At 26.7% G+C, this 23,563-nt stretch overlaps 10 protein-coding genes across 16 annotated transcripts in view; 2 read left to right on the forward strand and 8 right to left on the reverse strand.

The window, feature by feature from the left end:
- The window catches only part of LOC124948444 (inositol polyphosphate multikinase), a 6,893-nt gene extending 6,100 nt beyond the window's left edge, over window positions 1–793 (reverse strand). The window contains exon 1 of the mRNA XM_047492070.1: window positions 244–793. The gene's annotated coding sequence lies outside the window, so the exon portion shown is untranslated. The remainder of the gene's footprint in view (window positions 1–243) is intronic.
- A 171-nt stretch (window positions 794–964) lies between these two features.
- Window positions 965–1,682, reverse strand: LOC124948445 (zinc finger HIT domain-containing protein 1). Its single transcript, XM_047492072.1, has 2 exons — window positions 1,541–1,682; window positions 965–1,424 (listed from the first exon to the last, which is right to left on the reverse strand). The coding sequence occupies exons 1-2, from the start codon at window positions 1,680–1,682 to the stop codon at window positions 1,102–1,104; spliced, it is 465 nt and encodes a 154-aa protein (XP_047348028.1). The 3' UTR covers window positions 965–1,101.
- An 11-nt stretch (window positions 1,683–1,693) lies between these two features.
- Window positions 1,694–2,198, reverse strand: LOC124948446 (general transcription factor IIH subunit 5). The gene is made up of 2 exons (XM_047492073.1): window positions 2,056–2,198; window positions 1,694–1,913 (listed from the first exon to the last, which is right to left on the reverse strand). Exons 1-2 carry the CDS (start codon window positions 2,088–2,090, stop codon window positions 1,727–1,729), a joined length of 222 nt encoding a protein of 73 aa, XP_047348029.1. The 5' UTR covers window positions 2,091–2,198; the 3' UTR covers window positions 1,694–1,726.
- Window positions 2,199–2,706: 508 nt separating this feature from the next.
- On the reverse strand, window positions 2,707–5,996 carry LOC124948443 (nibrin). Of its 4 annotated transcripts, XM_047492065.1 has the most exons (10): window positions 5,224–5,996; window positions 5,017–5,150; window positions 4,720–4,874; window positions 4,480–4,639; window positions 3,906–4,161; window positions 3,832–3,838; window positions 3,701–3,750; window positions 3,075–3,637; window positions 2,928–2,999; window positions 2,707–2,849 (listed from the first exon to the last, which is right to left on the reverse strand). In XM_047492065.1, exons 1-10 carry the CDS (start codon window positions 5,246–5,248, stop codon window positions 2,811–2,813), a joined length of 1,461 nt encoding a protein of 486 aa, XP_047348021.1. In that variant the 5' UTR covers window positions 5,249–5,996; the 3' UTR covers window positions 2,707–2,810. The 4 variants fall into 4 exon arrangements, with proteins under 4 accessions (XP_047348021.1, XP_047348020.1, XP_047348023.1 ...); XM_047492064.1 differs by having other exon boundaries at window positions 3,701–3,838; window positions 5,224–5,995; XM_047492067.1 differs by lacking the exon at window positions 5,017–5,150 and having other exon boundaries at window positions 3,701–3,838; window positions 5,224–5,994.
- Window positions 5,997–6,410: 414 nt separating this feature from the next.
- Window positions 6,411–9,096, reverse strand: LOC124948251 (BAG family molecular chaperone regulator 2). 3 transcript variants are annotated; one of them, XM_047491598.1, is made up of 4 exons: window positions 8,808–8,927; window positions 8,525–8,730; window positions 7,759–7,874; window positions 6,411–7,635 (listed from the first exon to the last, which is right to left on the reverse strand). In XM_047491598.1, exons 2-4 carry the CDS (start codon window positions 8,727–8,729, stop codon window positions 7,402–7,404), a joined length of 555 nt encoding a protein of 184 aa, XP_047347554.1. In that variant the 5' UTR covers window position 8,730; window positions 8,808–8,927; the 3' UTR covers window positions 6,411–7,401. The 3 variants fall into 3 exon arrangements, with proteins under 3 accessions (XP_047347554.1, XP_047347553.1, XP_047347552.1); XM_047491597.1 differs by having other exon boundaries at window positions 7,759–7,871; window positions 8,525–9,096; XM_047491596.1 differs by having other exon boundaries at window positions 8,525–9,087.
- On the reverse strand, window positions 9,070–10,889 carry LOC124948249 (uroporphyrinogen decarboxylase). The gene is made up of 7 exons (XM_047491593.1): window positions 10,722–10,889; window positions 10,324–10,621; window positions 10,097–10,255; window positions 9,862–10,023; window positions 9,646–9,783; window positions 9,404–9,577; window positions 9,070–9,320 (listed from the first exon to the last, which is right to left on the reverse strand). The coding sequence occupies exons 2-7, from the start codon at window positions 10,618–10,620 to the stop codon at window positions 9,180–9,182; spliced, it is 1,071 nt and encodes a 356-aa protein (XP_047347549.1). The 5' UTR covers window position 10,621; window positions 10,722–10,889; the 3' UTR covers window positions 9,070–9,179.
- A 92-nt stretch (window positions 10,890–10,981) lies between these two features.
- LOC124948252 (60S ribosomal protein L38) lies at window positions 10,982–12,104 on the forward strand. The gene is made up of 5 exons (XM_047491599.1): window positions 10,982–11,072; window positions 11,231–11,265; window positions 11,689–11,749; window positions 11,828–11,950; window positions 12,032–12,104. Exons 2-5 carry the CDS (start codon window positions 11,263–11,265, stop codon window positions 12,070–12,072), a joined length of 228 nt encoding a protein of 75 aa, XP_047347555.1. The 5' UTR covers window positions 10,982–11,072; window positions 11,231–11,262; the 3' UTR covers window positions 12,073–12,104.
- Window positions 12,105–12,783: 679 nt separating this feature from the next.
- On the reverse strand, window positions 12,784–14,379 carry LOC124948248 (transcriptional regulator ATRX homolog). Its single transcript, XM_047491592.1, has 4 exons — window positions 13,924–14,379; window positions 13,541–13,814; window positions 13,012–13,342; window positions 12,784–12,915 (listed from the first exon to the last, which is right to left on the reverse strand). The coding sequence occupies exons 1-4, from the start codon at window positions 14,377–14,379 to the stop codon at window positions 12,888–12,890; spliced, it is 1,089 nt and encodes a 362-aa protein (XP_047347548.1). The 3' UTR covers window positions 12,784–12,887.
- LOC124948244 (U3 small nucleolar RNA-associated protein 6 homolog) lies at window positions 14,324–23,557 on the reverse strand. 2 transcript variants are annotated; one of them, XM_047491583.1, is made up of 10 exons: window positions 23,351–23,557; window positions 23,019–23,145; window positions 22,784–22,924; window positions 22,521–22,711; window positions 22,214–22,438; window positions 21,789–22,134; window positions 21,535–21,705; window positions 21,278–21,452; window positions 21,030–21,185; window positions 14,324–14,657 (listed from the first exon to the last, which is right to left on the reverse strand). In XM_047491583.1, exons 1-10 carry the CDS (start codon window positions 23,440–23,442, stop codon window positions 14,644–14,646), a joined length of 1,638 nt encoding a protein of 545 aa, XP_047347539.1. In that variant the 5' UTR covers window positions 23,443–23,557; the 3' UTR covers window positions 14,324–14,643. The 2 variants fall into 2 exon arrangements, with proteins under 2 accessions (XP_047347539.1, XP_047347538.1); XM_047491582.1 differs by lacking the exon at window positions 14,324–14,657 and having other exon boundaries at window positions 20,475–21,185.
- Window positions 17,938–22,830, forward strand: LOC124948246 (tektin-B1). The gene is made up of 7 exons (XM_047491588.1): window positions 17,938–19,059; window positions 19,132–19,294; window positions 19,369–19,629; window positions 19,726–19,896; window positions 19,959–20,181; window positions 20,250–20,473; window positions 20,561–22,830. The coding sequence occupies exons 1-7, from the start codon at window positions 19,014–19,016 to the stop codon at window positions 20,760–20,762; spliced, it is 1,290 nt and encodes a 429-aa protein (XP_047347544.1). The 5' UTR covers window positions 17,938–19,013; the 3' UTR covers window positions 20,763–22,830.
- Window positions 23,558–23,563: the final 6 nt, after the last annotated feature.

The following is a 23,563-nucleotide window of genomic DNA, read 5'->3' on the forward strand; positions in this document are numbered from 1 at the left end:
AATTACGTTCTAATATCTAATATCGTAGACTTATAAAGTAGATGGAAAAATTATTGTTATTTTGAAAACGATATCATGCGCAATCAATGAAAAGTAAAAGATTAATTTGTTAAAAAAGAAAAAAAAAAAGAAAGAAAGAAAAAAGAAAAAATTTGATTTATTAATTCGTTTTGCGTAATTACTTATAATATATATACAATGATATTTTATATCAAACTCTTGTTATATTTTATTTGAACTAACCTATACACTTTGCGAACACTTCGATCTCTCGCTATTGTTAAGATTAATAAATCTTTTTTAAATGCGCATTCGATACGATCATCACTTTTTTTCTCGTATTCATAGCACTACAATCGTTTGTTCGAACACTTTTTTCATAAAATAATATTCTCGAAATAATTTGCACGGTTCCATCATTATCGTGACTTGCGATAGCGACACTACGTTCATTAACTGTTTTACGATACCTTTCTAATTCTTACGGCCTTTTCCAATTTTTTTTATTAATATTCTATATTTTATTTTGGGAAAATATCTTCGTTAAAAAAAAAAAAAAATAAAAAAGAAGAAAAATAAAAGAAAAAGAAAAGAAGAACAAATAAATAAATATATAAATAAATAGATATTTTCAACATAACAAATTTTTAACTAATATAAAATATGTAATTGAGACAAATTTATATCTCATAATCTCTATCTTCATTAACACATTGAAATTTTAATCGAGAGAGGATCTTCTTTTTATTAACATCATGAATCTTAATTTTTTTTTTTTTTTTTTTTTTTTCTTTACCAATACTTTACATTTTAATAATAAATTTATTGTTATAAGAACATATGCATATGACTTGATAAGTCAAAAATATATTTTTATTATTATATAATTAAATTATAAATAATTATAATTGCAATACTTTCCCAATCAATTTATAATATCTATTAAAGTAAAACTGATATCCAATTTAATTTATATTATATTAATGCTCGTAATATTATAAAAAATTCTTATATTATATCTTATTTTTTTCATTGCAAATGTTCAATTTTTATTGTCTTTATAATACAAAGGGAAATAAAAGATAAAATTAAACTTTTCATCTAAGCTGTCCATTTTAAACATCTTGTATCTAGATGCGTACCTAAACACTTGACACTACAGTATCTAGCACCGCATGGTATGCATGTGTAATTACTGGGAAAACCACAAACTGCACAAAAATGTCTTTCGGGGAAACGAGATGGTGGAGCTTGTGCAGATGCATAATTAGGCGAAGACGGATTCGCATTAAGATCCTCTTCGACCAATTGACCAAATGTTTTACGAAAACGTTGCTTATAATATTCCGCCGATCTAGTCTTCTTTTTTCTACCACCTCTATTGTCCAATGTTTCCTGAAATTTTGGTACTTTTTTGCTCATTACTGAAAAACAATGTTACATCAATTTTAAGATATAAAATTTTTATATCTTAAGAATTAACTTATATTAATCAAATTTATAATAAAAATCTGAGATAAGAAATTATATAAAAATTCACCTAAATCCGCGTGTGGATCATCATGAAAATTATCTTGCTCCAAAGCTTCCAACGCTTTCTTTTGTCTACGTTTACGTGCTGCATCATCAAGGACCCTTTTCTGATAAGCATCCTTTATTCTACCTGATTCTCTTGCAGCCATTTTTATTAATATTTCTTAAAATTTTCTTTCTTTATTGACATTAATTATATTCCTTTTTCAGCTAATGGGAATGATATTTGATCCATAAGATCATCCACTTTTGCTTGTAATATTTCTAAAATATCAATAGAAATAAATAAATGTCTTTCGTCCAGATCTTGAATTATAAACTTTCTTCCCAGAGCAAGCGTTTCATCTAAATGTAGAAGAAATTGTTTCATAGCCGCATCACTATAAAAAAAATGTTTAATTTACATACAATGTTATTTAATATTCAGTAAAATTATATATTGATAGTAATAATATCTAAAAGAAGAATATATAACTGTTATAGGATATTATTTTTCTTTTTCTTTTACATAAACTTACGTACCATTCTACAAGAATTCCTTTCAGAACATTTACCATTTCTTAATAATTACAAATTTCAAAGATAAATCAAAATTATATTTGTTGTAAAATATTTACGCGTACACAAGTGTCACTATTACACACCACAGTTCCACGCTTTGATTGCTTATACTACGTATGTCATGGAATATATAATACAATCATTGACAATCGCCATTAGCTTAAAATTTGTAAACACCAGCGCCATCTTGATAATGTCGTACGCGCGAAATATGAACTAATTTGAACTCAATCAACACATGAAACTTTTCTGATTCTGATTATAATAAACATTTGTTTCGTTATAAAAAATATTTTTATTAAATATATTTTAACAATAATATTTTACCATATGAAATTAAATTAATATCTTTTAATGAAACGCAATTAATATTTGATTATTAACTCTTTCCCATTGTAATGTTTTTAGATATATGATTGTAATTATTCTCACTCGCATGATGAATGACTCAAATTCAATCAATTACTATCTAAAAATACTTATTCTACAGATCAATGATTTAAGGTTCATTTTCTGTTTAAATTTCATATGCACAATGTATAATATCTGTGCAGTACAATAAGATAAAGTTTACGATTGTAAAGGATTTCAATAGGTAAGAGTTAACTTTCTTTTAATTTATACGTAAATAAAATTATTATAAAGTCTTTGTTTGTCTAAAAAAAAATTATAGAATAATCCATTACTCTCACTTGGTCCATTTTGCTCGTAATAATCTAAAGTCTCATTCTTTTAATAGGTATTTTAACATGTGCCTAAATTAATCGATAAAAATATATAATTAAGTAATATATAATAATTTCAAAATGTGTAATTTACATATATACACTAACCTTTTGGAATGTTTTCCCAGGTGGATGTTTACGTATTAATATGCTTGACGTATTAGAATTTTGTTTGATATCCTATAAAAAATATATATTGAATATTTTTAAAAGAGAAAAAATTTTTTTATACCACGTATAAAATAAAATATTTACTTTGTTTTCTGAACATTTAATATTTGAGAAATTAATAGTAGCTAAATTTTCCTTCACTTTTGCTTTTTGTGTTTCTTTTGTTTTTGATGTACCTTGCATATCTGTTGATTTATTTTTAACAACTTTTACTTGTTTAATAACTACAATATCACTTGAATCACTTTCTTCGGATTCAATAATTTCTGGTGGAAATGGATTTTTAGAAGTAGTAGGTCTCATATGAGTAGTTAATTCTTTCTCATTATCTAACACTTTTTGTGAAGCTACATCGCTTTGTCTATTAACGCTATCGCCAATTTGTAATGTTTCCACAACATAATTTTTGTCTCTTCTATGACAAGATCTCTTTTCCATTGCAGAATCATCTTTTGTTAAAAGTTCTTGATCTTGTGTATCAATAACAAGAGTTTCAGGTAAATTGTAATTAACCTTTTCTTGCCTTTTGAAAATACTTGCAAAATTATATTTAGTATTACAATACCGTTCAATAGAACAATATAAAATAGCAAGTGATATTTCAGATTCTGGTATAATTCTTTGGTTTAAACTTTTCAATGTTTTACCTGAAAATTATTCATTAAAATTTATAAATAATATAAATTGTTTTATAAACAAAGTCAACTCACATATATTATCATATTCTTGCGTAACATCTTCCTTCAATTGAGTTTCATCGCTATAAGATAATTGTACAAAAATGAAATTATTTTGCAATTTGACAGTCTGTTTATTTTTTTTATAATTAAATAAAACTGACTTTCCACCTAAATTATATTAAAGGACGAATTAGCATTAATTAAAAATGTAAAAAAATTCCAATTAATTGTTTACCTCCTAATGTGATCATTGGTTTATACATCTCATATTGTTTGAAATCAAAAAAGTTAAATATCAAGTTTCTAAATAATGTTTTGCGTTTATCATTTGGACGAAGAGAAACTATTCCTTTGGAAATGTATTGCTCGCTTATCTCTGATATATAATTATCAGTCTTAGGAAGTGGATTGCTTTCTTCCACAGCAGATTTTACTGCTTTCCAATAATCCATAGTAACAATCGGTAAACCAGCTGCTAATGATACAGCTACCTAAAACATACACACATATATATATATACATACATACATACATACATACATACATATATACATACATACATACATACATACATACATATATACATACATATATACATATGTGTGCATACATTCATATACACATACATACATACATACATATACACATATATAGATACATCATACATACATACATACATACATACATACATACATACATACATACATACATATATATATATATATATATACATATCAAATGAATCATATAAAATAAAATAAAAAATGAAATAAAAAATATCCAAGAAAGAAAAAAATGTTATTACAAACCTTCTCTGTCAATTTTGGTTTTAGTACCGTTAAATGTGTACAAAACTTTTCCCAATGAGCTGCAATAACACCATCAATATATCCCAAAATTTCATGAAGTTTGCCTTTTTCGCTACCTTGCAATCCAGATGTTAATGTAACTATAGGTATATATGTGACTCTGACAAATAATATGATAATAAAAATAGTATTTTAAGACCTCAGATATAAGAAATATAATGAAAAATATGAAGAATTTACTTAAATATTTCTTCTTGTAGGCCAATTCTTATTATATCTTTATCTTTTAAATTTACATCTGTTATCACCTTTTTAAATGTATCATTTTCAAAAATAAAAGTTCCATATTTAGATCCTTCATCTTTGAGTATGCATAAAGCTGTAGGGTCATCCATCTAAAAAAAAAAAGAAAAAAAAAAGAAAAAACAGAATAAAAAAACGAAAAAAAGAAAAGAAAAAAAAAAAAGATAGGAAAGTTAATAGAAAAAAATTCGGTGCAACTATTCTAGAAAAATATTTCAATCGAACATGATTTACCATATATTTTGTTTGAGGAATAACTACAATAGAGGCATGCGATTTACTAATGGAAGTATCATGTGATAGAATAATATCACATTTCTTTCTACCTATTGACACTGGAATATTCGGCTTAAAATATATGAGCTTTCCTAAAATCATAATTGATCAATTATCATATTTATATCAAATATAATTGTAATAGGTTAAAATATATAATATTACCAGTAGGACTTGTTAATAACCACATTTTCACGATAATTAATTTATCTTTCTGATAATACTTTTGCTTGATTTCAAACACCTAACATATACAAATTTATTGTCGACAGACGAGTGTCAAACAGGTTTTATTGCGCGCGTGCAGATATTGTGGTGGCTCTTTGAACAGTTTCACAAACAATTGACAATAATCCGATGACTAAAAAAGTAAACACTGATAGTACAGTCACAAAACTGTAAAAATTCGCATTGATAATTCTTATAAAAGTTATTCTATTCCATTGACGTTTGAAAATATGTAATCGAGATACGTAATAAAAAATAATTAAAAATATCGAAAATATCAAAAGTATTTACTACGAAAGATCTGCGCGCTCCTTCGTCGATAGTAAAAAATGCCCGCGTATTATGTCACGGTTAAAGCTATTTGTTTTTTTTTATAAGTAACGATTATTTCATACTTTTGAAAGTTAATTAATTAAAACATAACTTTAAATAAAAGTAATCGTTGATTGGTGCATCTTTTCCATGTTATTAATGTAATATTAATATTAACACACATAATCCTATGGCAATTAATATTTCTTTTTTTTTTTTTATCGCGATTTTAAACTCCTATCGAAGTACAATAAATTTATTTATTTTTTATAAATAAAAAATAAAAGTAATACTTTGCACATTTACGTGTACTATATTTTTTTTTTTTTTTTTTCTTAAATAAAACTATCTAAGGTATATTCTTGTCCAATCGAAAAATGATATTATTATAGTATTCTATAATAATAATAATTGAAACAGGTAATTAAAAAAAATATACTTTCCAATCATAATAATACGGGATACAAATGGATAGGAAGTAAAATAAATTCTATATTTCGTTATAATACATGTGATAATAATCATGCATTGTGTATTATATAATGTCGGAAAGTATTCATTTAACAATAATATTTTCAACTTGTTTATCAATGACGACTTATAATCGTATCTGTTTGACGTTATTTTTATGTTTAATATTCAAAACGTTGTAAAGAATTTATATTTTCTGACAATATATATATATATATATATATATATATATATATATATATATATTTGTTTATATATTGTACATATTTGTTACTACAAAATTATTAAAAAAATTATTATAATATTTTATTTTATTTAAAAAAACAACAATGAAACGAAAAAAAACCACGTGGGCGGCAATTAAATAATTAAGTCTTAAAAAATATGATACAAAAAATAAAATAGGAAATTTTCTAATTTAAAAATATAAAGGCCGAAGTGTAAGTTAAAACAATATAAAATATTTAACCTTACGATTGCAATTCATATCATGAACTCGTAAAGATCGGAAAAACGAGATATTGTACTCGAGTGTTCAGTAAAAATATTTAATTAAAAATAAATATAATAAATTAAATAACAATATATTTTGTGAAATTTTCCATAACAACCTTTTCGTATATATGCAAGCAAATGATTAAAATTAATTTTTTTTTTTTTCTTTTTTTTTTATCTACATCAAACAAAAAATTTCTGTAAATTCTAATTATATTCTAATTACTAATAGATATTAAAACCAGATAAAACACATATAATCATTTCTTGATTTCTAAAATTTAGTACATGATATAATATATTGTGTGTTTATTTTATCATATTTATATTGTTTTCTTTAATGTAAGTTTTTACACGTGTAATTATGATGTATAATCATAATTTTATAATTTATGTTGCAGGTAAGGAAGCTCCGGCCTGTGCTATTATTTCTTTATAAAATTCTTTGCATATCACATATGTTAATAATATTCTTGTACACCGAATGGAATTGTTGATATCAATCTTAAAGTTAGTGCACATACATTAATATATACACCATCAATTCTATTCATTGTAACGTAGGCTGCGTAAAATCAGTTTTTTTATAGTACATAATGTAATAAGTTCACCTTCTCTTAACAATTAAAAATAAAGATGCTTAACTCATGAAATGTTCATCGCGTACTCATAGCAAATGCAGAGAGAAATTATATTTTTATTACATGTATTGTAAATGATTACTTAAGCATCTTCTTTAATATTCATTTTATGCAATATCAGAACTTTTACTAAAAACACATATTACGAAAATGCATAAATCAATATATTCGCAATATACATAATACCATAGATCTTTTACTGAAATTCAATGGTGTGCATTTTATCAATATAATCCAATAAACCTTGCAATCTTTTCTTCACTCTTTTTTGGTCATCTAAAGTACATCCAAGGATAGCAGTTTCAAAATTTTTGTCCGAATGACCTATCGCTTGAGAAGAACAAGCATTCATAAATGCAGCACATTTTTGTCGAGTTCCACTAGGGTCTTGACGAAGATTAACAATTAAACTGTCTATTAAACCATTTACCTGAAACACACATATTATATTTTACTATAAATGATATAATATAATTTATATTATGTTAAAAAATTTTTTTTTATGTTATAAAAAAAAATATATATATGTATATAAATATATGATGAAACATACTTGATGTAATGCCTCCTGCTGCACATTATCACGTTGTATCTTTACTAAAACATCTACGGTTAAACATCGCATAGACAATCTTTCTGCATATCGTAATACGTCATCTTTGTCTGCTGCTTAAAAAGGGCATAAAGATCTTACTATTAATATGTAATCTAAATATTTATGAATTAACAACACTTAAAAAAAATAATATACAGCATGAACAATTTTATGAATTGAAAATTACAATTATCATTTATGTATATATATATATACATATATACATATATATTATTTAACCTAAACATATATATTATCTATTTGTTCTTTGAAACAATGCAAAGCCATGATAATAAAATCTTTTGAATAATTCTGTTGTTGTTTTCTTTTTGCATTTTTTGTAAATTAATATAAACTATAAAGATTATTGAAATTCAAACTAATAATTACTAAATAAACTATCTTGATCAAATATATTGATTTTCTCCAACTTTTTCGACCCCGGTATTTTAATTAATAGAGTTGAAGAGTATAATTTTTAAATGAAAAAATGTAAAAATTTATATTAAAACGTATCTAAAACATCGACACTATCATATAAATATCTAAAAACAAAAATGTTATCGTATTTGAGAAAAGAAAAAAAAAAAAAAAACGTGAATGACTTGATATGATTACTTCTATGAACTGAGATAATATAACTTTGCAACGTTTCAACGAGATTTCTAGATACAACTTGAATATTCGAATAGACAGATTTTATGATATCAATTATAAAACTCACGTTCTTCCAAGGAACCTAGTAGTTCGTTGTTTCTAATGGTATCTAAAGTACTTAATAATGTATCCTTCTCTTCTTCAAGTCTCCAGGCATCTCTTCGAAGTTGTTCTACATGTAATTCTATTTGATCCAATAAATTAACTAACCTATCTTTCGGTTTTGTCGTACTATCACAATCCACACTTTCGATAATATGAGAACTCTCCATTCTAACGAAAATTTTCAAAAATAAATCCCCCACTAAATTTTTAATATATTGATGCGTTTTTACAAATTCAATAATTACTTTTTCAGTTAAACGTTTCATAGAAGGAATAAAACAGACTGCTGACAGAACTTCAACATGCGAAAAGATGAATGTAGAACTGCAGCTATAATCATCGTGGCCAACTTTATACTTGGCCTGTTCGAACAAGTAAAAAGCACGTGACATTATGATTGGCTATATAGATATGTTCGGCGGGATATTTGAACTTACGATAATTTCTCACTTTGATACGATTCAATGTGATTGTTTTTTTTTTTTTTTTCTTAAGGAAATATAATAATTAAATGATATACGATTTTATTAAAAAATACATTATATATTGTATATATTGTATTTTCTTTATGTACATATATATTATACATATTCATCATTGCATTATCCCACATATATTTATACTTCATGAACACCTTTTATAAAAGCTTCGACTGAAGAGATCGGCGTATCTGGTAAAATGCCATGACCCAAATTTGCTATATATCTACTTTTACCAATTACTTTTACCATTTGTTGAGCTCTATGATTAACATTATCCTAGTAATAAAAAATACTTATATATACGCAAATCCGTTTCTTTTTTTTTTTTTTTTAATGAAATAAAAGTTTTTAATAATTACTGCAGTGGTAAATAATGCACATGGGTCCATATTTCCTTGTAAAGTAACATTAGTTCCTAATCGATTTCTTGCTTCCACTGGATCTACAGTCCAATCTAGACCTATTACGTCATAGCATTGTTCTTTTGCAAGCATTTCTAAAGAATTCATTGTTGCACCTTTAGGAAAAACAATCTACAAAAAAATGTTGATGTTGTAATTGTTGAAATATTAAAAAAATGTTTAAAGAAAATAAATTTTACCATTGGTACTTGCGTAACATTTTGTTCTTTCAATTTTGCCTTTACCTCATTACTGATCTTTATAAGATATGGAAGAGAATATTTGGAAAATAGTTCATCATTAAGATAATCTCCATTACTTTCAAAAACTTGTAATAACTACAATATAATATTGAATGTTAATGAATACTTGCATATTATATAATAATTATAATCAAATAAAAAGTTAATTATAACCTGAGCACCAGCTTTAACTTGCATCACCAAATAATCTATTACTACATCAGTAATGAGTTTTAATAATTGATGTGACTCATTTGGATATTTGTAGAGCCAAATGCGTGGTTTAGCCATTGTAGAACTACCACCGCCTTGAATCATATAACCCATCAATGTCCACTAAAATTATATGATGATTATTGTATATTGGTGTTAATATATATTGTTTGAGACAAATATAAATAATATTAACGGGTGCTCCAGTAAATCCTATAAGCGGGACCTTTCCTTCTAACTTATGACGAGTTAATGTTATTGCATCTCCAACATATTTCAAATCTTTTTCTACTTCAGGTTTTACCAATCTTGATAAATCTGATGGATCATTTAAGGGTTGAGGTAAAACTGGCCCCTATATAATCGCAATAAAATTTTTATAAAAATATATACTTGAATTAATACTATATAACTAATACTTACAACTTTCGGAACCATTTCAACTGTCAAACCCATTGCTTGTGGAATTGTTAAAATATCAGAAAATATAATGCTTGCATCTAAATCAAAGCGTTTAATAGGCTGTAACGTTACTTCACATGCTAATGATGGATTTTGACAAACGTCAAAGAAATCATGCTTAGCACGAACTTCTTGAAATTCTGGAAGATAACGTCCTGCTTGTCTCATAATCCATACAGGAACTTTATCTACTGATTCGCCACGAATTGTTTTGAGAATTCGATCATTTTGTAAAGTAGGAAAATTGTGCTCTGTCATACTATAGGCACAAATATTTTTATATAAACTTGTGAATTAAATTGTCTGTAATTTGTATGCGATCATATTATGATTAATGACATGTATGTGCTTTAATTTACCTTAATGATATAGTTAAATTTTGTATAAAAGTAAAAAATAATTTATATCGTTCAAAAATGTTATAAAAATTATTAATTGGTTTTGTTCTCCAACAATCAATTTAAACGTAAAGAACTATAGCTTTATCACGTTACACGTAAGATATTGCATCTATATATATATATACATATATATATATATATAGACTTACATATTTTTGATTTTTACCGACAGAGCTTGTTTTCTTTTCATAAAAATAATAGAGAGTAAATTCGTTTTCTTGTAGAGTGCGTTGCAGTGCATTTACTCTGAATCCGTGACTACTAACTACTGTTCTGGATATTTCCTTTTTCCGGTATAATTGCATCACGGTAAGCCGCATATTCGATTAAAATATTGTCAAATCTGTGTTTAAAAAAGAAATCCTTTTGATTTGTTAATATTAATATATATAGAAAAATATAATTGTGCATCGTGGAAATATCATTTCAATGGTTTTTTAACTAGGTTATTTTTTCTGATGTTTTAGGAGTTCCTGATCAAATACTAATAACATTCATAATGGTAAGTTTTTTATTAATATTAATGGTGTTATCTTTCAATATTTAGACAATAAAAAAAAGAATCGCAACGAACGGACTAACTAATGGCTTTTTTTTGATAATACCAATTAGGTCTCATAGAAGTAACCATGAACTTATTGATTGTTTACTAACTCTAATTAAACATGATATTCATCTGAAAAATAACATTTATCACTTTACGTAACATTATTTTCAAAAACTTTCTAATAATCTATAGAGATTAAGTATTAAAAAAGAAATTATACTTTGTTCGTAGTGTTATCATGCAATAAAATTAATTGCTGATATCATTAATTTTCATGTTTATCTTTTTTATATAGAACTTTTGAAGGATTCTTTAATACTAATTAAAGTGTTACATTTCATTAACTTTACGTATAACACGTCATGCCGTTTTTTATAGCCACGTGAAATCAAAGAAATCAAGGATTTCCTTCTGAAGGCAAGGAGGAAAGATGCTAAATGTAAGCATTAATGACACTTGCTTTAAGAGATTCTCTATAGAGAAAATTTTAATACTTAATCTTTCTTTTTTTCAATAGCGGTGAAAATTAAAAAGAATGCAGACAATGTTAAATTCAAAGTTCGTTGCTCAAGATTCCTATATACGCTCGTAATTACAGATAAAGAAAAAGCAGAGAAATTAAAACAATCTTTGCCTCCAGGTACAATATAATTTTAAGAGAGTTTCAAACTTATTATTTTAAAATAAAGAAATTTTTTGACATTTTAAATATTTATTTTAGGCTTACAAGTAAAGGAAGTGAAGAGAAGTGAACGTATGTAAATGATTCAATAAAGTATCATTGTGTTCATAAATATGTAAATTTATTGATTTCCTTTACTCGAATTTCTTTTCTTTTTCACAAAAGCAATTTATTTTGTCAATTTGCTTTAAAAAATTATACTTTTTTTCTTTTCAATATTACGTACGTAAGATTATTCTAGAAAAGAAAAAAAGGAAAAACGTATATTACTAATTAATATTTCTGAAGGTCTGGAAGCTTGTTTCTAATTATATAAACTTATTTGTATAGCTTAATTCACATTAATTTCTCTCTTAAATTTTTAATATTATTTTATACATGAATATTTTTTGAATATCAGATATTCATAAAATGAATAATACAATTCAATCACTTAAAATTCTAAGATATTTCTGGGTGACATTAAAATATTTATCATTATGTATTTCACAGTATTTAACTCGTTGAAATATATAAAGTGTTTCTTTATTTTGTCTACAATTGATAAAAAATTGTTATTATTTATATGTGAAAAGGTGTATGAAAAAATAAACTTAATATATTTCCAATATTAATTTCAAAACACAAGAATTGCATACAAATTAGTTATAAAACATTTATAACGACCTAATAATATTATTTTTGCTCCTCTAGTAATAACATAGTTCTTCTAAAGAACTATAAAGATAAAAAATGTATACTGTAACTTTTGCTACAATAAGAAGTGTCAATTTTATTCTTTCTTCTGGGTGATATATAAATTCTTGGAAAAAACATAAAAAAAAAAAAAAAAAAAAAAAAAAAAAAAAAAAAACAACAAAAGTAGTGAGAAAATTTTAATCAATTTATAACTTCTTCATTCATAGCACTCGTGATACGTAGCTCTGTAAAAAATTGGTTTACATATAATCAGAAAAAAATAGGAAAAAAAAATAAAAAAAAATAAAAAAATAAAAACAAAACATACAAAATAAGTCTACCTTTGTTTGTCCATATGTCGACGTGAGAGTCTTCTGCCTGAATCATGTGTTGATAATGTGTAACGTTTTGTATGAGTAGGATTTGTTCTTAGCTCTCGCATATCTGTAGTTTTTGCCTTTTCTACTTTTTCCATAAATTTAGTTATAAGATCAGGACAATTTAAATTTTCTTCTGGCTCCCAAGTGTCATCTGCAGCAGTAAATCCTTTCCAACGAATAAGGAATTCTTTCTTTTTATTTTTCTTAAAATGTACTTCTATTATTTTATCAACTTCGAACTCCTTTTGACTCTCATCATTTTTAATTGCACTATCAGATTCATTGTCCTCTTCTATAATAAAAAAAAAAAAAAAAAAAAAAAAAATTAACAATATAACTATTTCACAATAAAAAATACATACACTATTATATACATAGATACATAAAAAAAAAAATTTATAGTATATATGTATGTATATGTGTGTGTGTAATTATAATTAATGGTATTTACTACATAAATATATATACAAATGAAGAAAATAAAGCAAACCTTCTGATAAATTGGATTGTCTTTTATTATGTTTAGATTTTTTCATTTCTTTTTTTTTGTCTGTTTTCGGTGATTTGATTTTAATTGGTTTAGCAGATTTTTCTGATATTGTTTCTTCAGTTTCAGCATCTTCCGTTAAAAAATCTTCGATAAGTTTAGGACAATTCAAATCTTTTTCCTGTTCCCAGGTATCTGAATCCTCTCCGTATCCTTTCCATCTTACCAGAAATTGTCGTCTGCCTTTGATGGTACGATGACCAACGATCTTATCGACCTGGAAATCGAACTATAATGTGAATATACAGAAAGGAGGTATAATCTATCTTCGAAATTATATACGTTAGGCGGGAATCGACCGGCACGCCATTGCTATAAACTATTACCTCATACTCTTCTTCACCGGCTGCTGCACCGCGACTAGACGTAGGAGATGTCTTTTGATCTGTTTTCACTTCGTCCTTTTTACGTCTTTTGTTTGCTCCCCGCCTTGTTACATTACCATTTTCTTGCTCAGCGCTATTCATTTCATCGGCATCTTCCAGTTGTTTCTTCGATTTCGATGTTTGTTTGCTATTTGCTATTGGCGTTGTTTTTTGTTCTTCACTTTGACGCCCCCGAGAAAGACGCTTTTTTCCGCTCGACTTTCGATTCAATTGTGGACTCTGATCCTCATTTTCATCGGATTCCTTTTCCTTATCCTTCTTATGATTTTCATCGGCATTAATCATGCTATCGGATATATCGTTACGTTTCTGTGACTGGACGCCATTTTCTTCAGTTTCGCTCTCACTGTTTCTCTCGGACTTCCTGCGTTTTGTTCGCATGCTGAGTCTTCGCATACTAATCCGTCGACAATTTAATACAGATTGGAAAATTACCGTCTGGTCACGATTTTGAGATAGATATTATATTTTTTTTAACGTTCTATGCGCGCCAGAATCCTTTACTGTGCTTTACCGCCCTTTTCTTTCACCACTACCACCATCACCAACTCCACCGCCACCGTTGCCACCGCCGTTGCCGCCGCCGCCACCGCCACCGCCGCCGCCGCTATCACTACTACCACCACACTACACGCTGCTGCACCACGAGACTCGATCCCGTTACCTATTTATCACTGAAGAAAATTTCACGAAGATATCCTTTACACGAAATTTATCATAAATATGAAAGAATAGAACGATATAAAATGAATATACTTTTATTGATAACAAATATTAAGGGGGGGGGGGTGAGGGAGAAAATATCTACGTATTTTGTTTGTTAATTTGGGAAATGCAACATTCAAATTAAATTTTATATTATTACGATGTTAATGGTTGACTATATATACAATCATTTCAAACTTTTCCGTGTTCGCACTTGGATCATAAACATCACATTGGATTCAGATATTTGATATATATATCTACAATAGAAAATCTTCGCAAAAGGAATTCACGTTATTATGCAAACAAATTCTTTTCTTTTTTTTTTTTCTTTTTCTTTTTCTTCTATACAATAATATATATCGTGTACGTATGCGTATCCATCAAAATAATTTTAATATAATAAATTATATATTATTAACATATACTTTTATCATTGTTTCATTTTTATTAGAGATTATAACTACATCGGAAATAAATATTATAAATTCAGTGTTATTACGATGGGCTATAAAATTGGATAAATCCTTATTAAATTATAAGCGAAAGCTGATGTCTCAATGCAGAATTACAAAAAGGCCACCACGTTCAACGTGTATTCACGGTGATATTCATTTTATATCCTCCTTTCATTGTTCCTTCTACACATTGAGTTCGGTCACTCACATCACACATACATAAGATCCCCCCAAGCTTTCATATATAATGTTAACATTCAATGGAAGATACCGATCGCAAAGTGAAATCAGCAATTCATCGGTTTAACCATCATATGTAGGAATGATCAAATATTTATTATTAAAAAATATAAGCTTTTGTCATTTTAATAAATGCCATATATAGTTCGATTGATGATTTTTATTGATTTCACTTGCAACGATCTACGATTATATGAGGAATATTCTTTGAACTTCAATTAATTATGTACATGATATAAGTTATTTATATAATATTGTTAATAATACCCAAGTATTATATATTGTTTCGTTAATATGTAGTTCAAGAAATAAGTCAATCAAGATATCACCAATCCCGATGTAATTAATATTAAAAACTGACCAATCAAATAATAATTAACTAATTTAACGAATCTAAAGATTTCTATAGACAAATTAGGAGTTTCCAATGTGTTGTTATTCAATATTATATTGAATGTGCAATTAGAAAAACTTGATCGATCATAAGGAATATTGGATTAATATTAAATATTAATTATTTAAATATAGTATACAACTTTTAAAGGTATCATTCACAATGATGTAAGAGATTTAGACTAAAAACTTGAACAAAAACAGTCCCAATTGCCCTTTTCTTTGTCTATTTTCATTATAATCACCGAAGTATTATAACTGATATACTATAGACCGATGATCATAAACCATTGATTTATAATTTTACAATGCTATTAACTAGATAATTTCATTTACATTACATAACGTTAACGTAACATATATATAATAGTAAATCAGAAAAAGAACGATTTAATTTTTACCTATTGAAACTCCCCCTGTATATATACATATATACATGTATATATATATATATATATAATATTTAAAATAGAAAAATCTACAATTAAATAACTACAGAAAGATAAACAATTGATTGAGTTTATTCAAAGCTAAACAAAAGCTTATGGACTCTCTAATTATACTAGTATATTCTTAGAAAAGTCGTTCTCTATTGATGGATACAATAATAGAGTCCGTAACTAAAGAATTCCATTAAAACCTGAGTTGGCAGATGCGACGTTATATACGCAGCATATATACGAAGTTATTCCATACGAAAAACAATGATTCAAATCTACAACTTTTTTCGTCCCTTGTGTTAAATTTATCAAGGTGCAAGAAACATAGAAAGAAAGAGAAGAGCGAGCAAGCGAGCAAGAGAGAGAGAGAGAGAGAGAGAGAGAGAGAGAGAGAGAGAGAGAGAGAGAGAGAGAGAGAGAGAGAGAGAGGACTACGATCCAAATCTTATCATTATAAAGTATATGGTTTATGGAACTGTAAACTACATAAGGATTTTAAAGACTACCATTGGACGGGTTATAGTAACTTGATATTTTTGCTGGTTGTTTCCTTAGTCACGGAATGAATTACGATAGATCGAAAAGATGTTATAAAATTCAAATTACTCTCGTAGAGATTCTCACAAATAATATTTTCGTCAAGTTGTTTCTAGAATTTATTCCTAAAGGATTCTTTAGAAATGGACTATTCTATAACTAATTGATCGCATCAAGCACCCTCGGACGATTTCGCATAAATATAGATTTTCCGATAGATGTTTATACACACATATATGAATAATGGATCAAATATAATAGATCAAATAATAAAGATCGTTGTAACTATTGTATACAATAACAAATATTGGAATGATTTGGTCTAGTCATCGCATATCATATATATGTATATAAGCTTCTTTACAGTAAACAACGAACAAAACCAACGATGATAATTTTTATGAAACAGCTTGAAACCTCTTATTTTATAAGGAAAAAGAAACTCACGAAATAATTGAAGAAGAAAACGTTAGAGGAGTCAAAGTTCCCAAAAGGATTATAAAATAGTTTCATAGAAGAAAATGAATAGTTGACCTTGTGCGGATGAATGTACAGATATCTCAAGTTAATCCATTACTAGTGAAATTCCTATCAAAGATCCATAACACTCTTTGGGGGGTCAGAGGGTGGAGTAGAAGGCCAGAGGGGTGAAGAGGAAATATTGCTAGCACACGTAAAAAACTACACTGTGTCCTTATTTCTTTGGCGCAAGCACATCTCAAACACCAATTAAACACTGGACAAATCTTATTCAACCAATAAAAAACGAGATTTAATAGTTTACAGATTATTTGGATCAATGATATTTTGATCGGTATATTTTATCTAAACGTTTCGGGCCCACTTTATGAATTTAATAAATACATGAGCAATATGCGACTTTTCACATAGGCCGACCAGTAATATATCGAATATTATAATAAATATATTAAGAGAAAGAGAAAACAAAAAAAAAATATATATATATATATATAAATAAATTTAGATTCTCCGTAGAAAGATTTTCGTAATGTTGTTAATTTTTCGTAACAAATATTACAAGATATAACGGTTCATTTGATTATTTATAATAAAATAATTAATTGAATCCAATCTAAATCTGTTCAAATCTTATTAATTTTTCATTTCTATTTTTCTCCACCGCTACTGTTTCGAATCTCTTATTGTATAAGAATGCACGAACGATAAGGATAGTAGTATATATATACATATATCTATATATATATATATGTAAATAAATGTAGCGCGAAGAGATGCGTATCATTTGTTTCCGAGACATCAAGGCCCGATGCAAGAGTTCTGTTTCATATTTCTTATATGTTGATTCATGTAAATTTTTATTACATAAAATACTATATAAAATTGTTAATACGTATTTTCTTTTGTTTTATTTTTTATATTTATTATATTACTTGCAATAAGATCTTTATTAATTTATATTTCGATATATTACTATTTCTCCACCATATTTCTTAAACCATATTAATTGATTGATCACAATTTACAAAAGTAAACTGTATTGTATGCCTATTTGATTGTCACCATATTGTCTATATATCAATTTACGACTATTAAACCGGTTGATCACAAGAAGAGATTTCTCTCCTTATTCATTTAAGATTCTCTTTCTACCTGCCTTGTTAATCTTCCAGTCCTATTATATGAAGCTGAGTATGATTGTATATTAGCAATGTTAATATATATTCTTCTTTTTCTTCTATCATATGACTTGTTTATAATTATAAAAGCACATAATATTATTATCACAAAACTTGATGGAACATAGAAAACACTATGATACAGATTAGTGCATTACACGTACACTTGCTTTTCACTTTCGCGAATCCGATTAATTCTAATTATTTCCGCGATAGAGCGCTGTCAACGTTAACAAAAGCAATTAGCAAGGTTTTCATATAATGGCGCCAATTTCAAATTTCATATTTCTACTCTGATAGATATGTATAACATATTTAATATAGAGAAATATGTGCAATTGAAAAAAAATATAAATATATTTAATTAACGAGTTCTTCGATCAAGGAAATATCATATGCATTATTTCTAATCTATTGATGATAGAAGAAATGAATTCCTTTTAATAAACAACAATCAAGAAGCATTTATCAATTGCCGTGGCAACCATCTCATGTTGAATCTTTCTCACTAACGATTTTTTCGATTTCTTGTGTATGTCTCGTTCATTGAATTCTCATATCAGTAGTTCGACTGAATTAGAAAATAAATTCTCTTTATAATGGCTAAATCTGTGACTGTTTATGAAAAACCAATACCACATATAGGTATGCATCGATAATAATATTCAGGTATTATATAATAAATTTAAATAAACTGAAGGTGATTTATTTAAAAAGGATTACCCGATTGGTATGCTAAGCAATGGGAACTTCAGCAAAGTGTAGGAAGTAGAACATCTGATGCATTTGAATTACGTAATTCAGGAAGGATCACTCGATCCGAAACAAGAATTAAAACAGAATGGAATACATATATGAATAATGTTCGACTGGCAGATAGGTGAATATTATTTTTGAAAAATGATACATATTGTTTAGGTATAATAATTAAATGTAATGATTTATTATCAATAGGATAACAGAACTCTCTAAATGGGGAGAATTATTTGAACATTTATTAGCAAGATTACTCTCTGAAATACATCTTTTAAAAGATGAAAAAGCAAACACGGAAAGAGAAATAGATACATTAAATTATCCTCTACAAATTACTGCAGAATGTATTTCAATGAGAGATTGCCGTCGAGGAACGGAACTTACTTACGATGAGGCTGATACAGAATTGAAAAAAGAACTCTGTGTTATCGAAAATGTTAAAACTTTTTTGACCGATAAGTAAATGTGTATTTTTTTTTATTATATTATATATATATATATGAAGATAGACTACAGAGTAGTAGACTAAAAATTATTTTTATGCATTTCCAACAGGGTGCAAGCCGCGTGGGAAAAATTAAATTGTTTGGAAGAAGTTAAATTTAAAATAAGTTTAGATATCGAAGATAAGAATGAAACCACTAGGATTGATAAAGAAAATCTTGAATTGGATCGCACTTGTGCTAATATTAGTTATAAACCGAATGCTTTAAAAAGATCAAAAAAGTAAGTTTATTATAAAATTGATGAATGTCTTGTATACTAAATATATATTCATTGTATTATAGTGAGATATCTTATGAAGGTTGGACAGAATATTGCAATAATTTGAAAATTTTGGCTGACAATGAATTAAGTGATGTATATAGTTTTCGGGAAGGTATGCAAGTTATGCGCGAACGTGCAAACAATGATATAAAAGCTCAACAAGATGTTACTGACTTTGCCTTAAGAAAACGTATATATCAAACTCAAAAAGCTAGAAATGAACTTGAATGGCAGAAACTGAAGGTATATGATTCAATATATACATTTTTTCATATTTAAAAATAAATATAAATTTTTTATCAATATTATAGATGCATAAAGAAATGGAAAATTTACAGAAAGAAATTGTACGATTAGAAGATGAATTTTTACATAAAACAGATGCAATAAAATGTGCCGAAACAAGATTAGAAAATCGTAGCTATCGACCTGGTTTTGAATCGTGCGAAGATGAAGCACAAACGGGTTTAAGAAATGAAGTTTTACAGTTGAGAAAAACAGAAAATGAGTTAGCTAAAGCAATTGAAAACGCGAAGTACGTATTTATGTAAATATTTTATTATTCACGAATATATCTCGTAGTATCTGTTTTTATAATCTGCTTCTTACTTTTTTTTTATAGAGCAACATATAATGGTCTAGAATCTTTGCTTCTACGAGTTGATAAAAATTTAGAAGATAAACAGCACTCACTTTCAACAGATATCATGTGCTTAGATATGAGATCAACATTAAAAACTGGCGATAGGACAAAATTACCTAACGAAACAGATCGTAATATTGTACTGACTCGTATGGAGAAAGAAATACCACTGGAATCATAAATTCTAATCTCACATGCTGATTATTTATGAATCAATGAAATATAAAATACATACAAGTGTGGATTTTTATATATCTAATATTTCATGAAACTGAATTTATTGAATCAGGATTAGCTTTAATTAAAGCATATTCAGAAATGAAAGTATCGGTCAAAGGTGCTTCTAAAGTTTTAACTGCTCGTCTATGTATATCTCCAATTTTTTTCGGATCTCCATGTTTCATTTCAAATATGATATAATCTATCCAAACCTTAGTATTATTTTTACCAAATTGTAAAGCTGCCATTTCATGAGGACGTCTTGCATATTTTAATACAACTTCTGGTTGAATAAGTTCTAATTCTGCCATTTTTTTGTGTAATTCAAGACACATTGGTGGTTGTAAACAAAGACTATCGTACATTTTCCGAGCGATTTGAATACCTAAAATAACATATTTAATAATACATATACATATATAATTATTATGATGTTTGAAATTTAAATTATAAGAAATAAAACTTTTTGATAGATACTTTTGGTTAAAACTAGCCATTCGATATAACTAGGCTTCATATCTTTGGAAATGTTAGGATGTTCTTGAACTGCAGCTTGAAAAATTTCTTCAGTTTTATCAGGATTTATAGCTTGTGTATGTAAAAGTTTCATTCTCCATAAAGGTAATGACTTCTCACCAAGAATTTCTGTTGCCTGTGCAAAAGTAAGAAGTTGAAGATATTTTCTTTATTCCGTTCTATTAGAAATATTTAAAAAATAAATATAAAGATATTACTTTTACGAATACAGAAGTAGCTTCCTCTTCCTGTCTTGTAACTAATAAATGTCTTAATCTAACATGCCAAAGACTAACACTATTTGGAATAATTTCAGTAGCAGAGGAAAGAATTTTTTCTAATTTCTTTTGTGCATTTTCATCTTTTTTGTCGTTACTCAACATATCAATCTAGAATAAAATAATTTATTATTGCTCAAATATGAACTTTCTTTTGAATTGTATAATTATTCAAACTTTTTATTTATACATACCCAATGTAAATAATATTTTTCTTTCAATTTCTTAGCTTGATGTGCCTGTCCTAAAGTATTTTTTAATAATTTTTTCTTAAAATTTGGAAGACTTCCTGTATCGTGATTTATTTCTAATAAGCATTCTATATAAAGAGACCACATTTCTTCTGTTTTAATTTTTTTTACAGCTGTTTGATAAACTTTATTACAAGAAGTTATACGATCTCTTAAAGAAGATTGCTCAGATGAATTAACTTCCATTATTGATTCATCAGATACAAACGGTTGTACTAGACCTTCCAATTCACGGCGTGCCATTGTATCCCACATTAAGGGTTCATGTGCGTATTGTTGGATCATATCGCTAAAATATATAAATACAATGAAATAAATCATAATTTAATTTTAAGTTATTATCTATATATCCATGAAGTAAAATTTACCTAACAATTTTCTTCTGTAATTTTTCTGCCTTGTATTCTTTTGTAATATTCAGTAATTCTATAATAAACTTGATATCTTCTACACATTTGCTCGCTTCTTTATATACAATATAAGCTCTTTTTAATGGTAAAGGCATGTCATTTTCATCATCTACTCCAGATGAAGTGCTTTGTGTTTTATTTTCATTATCTTCAGTATTGTTTAATGTTTCACCCAATTCTAATCTGCAAGAAACATAAAATATTGCTCTTATCTCAAATGGCATTCATATAAATTCATAATAAATTCATATTAATTTTTATTTACCTAAAAGTATCAATAAATAATAATTGCGAATTTGGATGAATATGTAAACCACGAAGAAGAAATTGACGAGCAGTTTGTCTATTATTATTTTCTTCAATTTCCCACTGTGCTGCGATGTGCCAACATTTTGGCTTATCTTGATGTACTTGTAACATTTTACCTATCATACGACTGACACTACTTTGAAAACGCTAAAACAAATAATTGTATTACAATTATTGAATTTAATCAATTTCAAATTTATTTACAATATATAAACTTACCACATGTTTACAAAATTTTATATATGCAATCCAAAATCTAATATCATCTTGGAACTTAAATATAGCTTCTTTGTATAAATGATTAACTTTATTCGCAATTGCATAATCAATATCAGATTTTTTATGAGTAATACCAAATTTCTAATAAATAACAGAAAGATATATATTTGATTAAAATATATTAAAAATTATATAATTGTATTCAATATCATAAATAGAAAAAAGAATCATTTACATCTCTACGTTGTTTAATAAGCTTCAAGAGATCCATTTCATATTGAATATATCGTAAATAGTCTTCTTTACATTTTGTATGTCGCTGAACTTTATATTCAAATTCTTTAAGCTTTTTTGCTATACCTCTGATGGAATAATAAAAATTTGTTATTAAAGGTATTATCAAAAACAGTGTTGTTGTAAAGGTTATAAAATTAAAATTAAATGTTGTAAAGGTTATAAAATTGTTGTTGTAAAATTAATGCTAATATTAATATTATATAGATTAAATTTTATTTATACTTTTATAGACAAAACGATAATTTAGTATCAATGTGTATCCTAACATACCGAATTTCATTTTTATCAAAAAGTTTTATTCTTTCCATTTGTTCCAATTCAGGAATCATATCCTCACATCGTTTTTCTACAAATTCTGCCATTCTGACCTGTTTTTATTTATATACTTAAATATAAAACTTATATTATTATAAATATTAAATTATAACGAACTACATAAGCAACACTATTTTTCTTGACCATGTGAAAGGAACTAAATCCAAC

The sequence above is a fragment of the Vespa velutina genome, chromosome 4 (genome assembly GCF_912470025.1).
Source record: "Vespa velutina chromosome 4, iVesVel2.1, whole genome shotgun sequence".
Taxonomy (NCBI): Eukaryota; Metazoa; Arthropoda; class Insecta; order Hymenoptera; family Vespidae; genus Vespa; species Vespa velutina.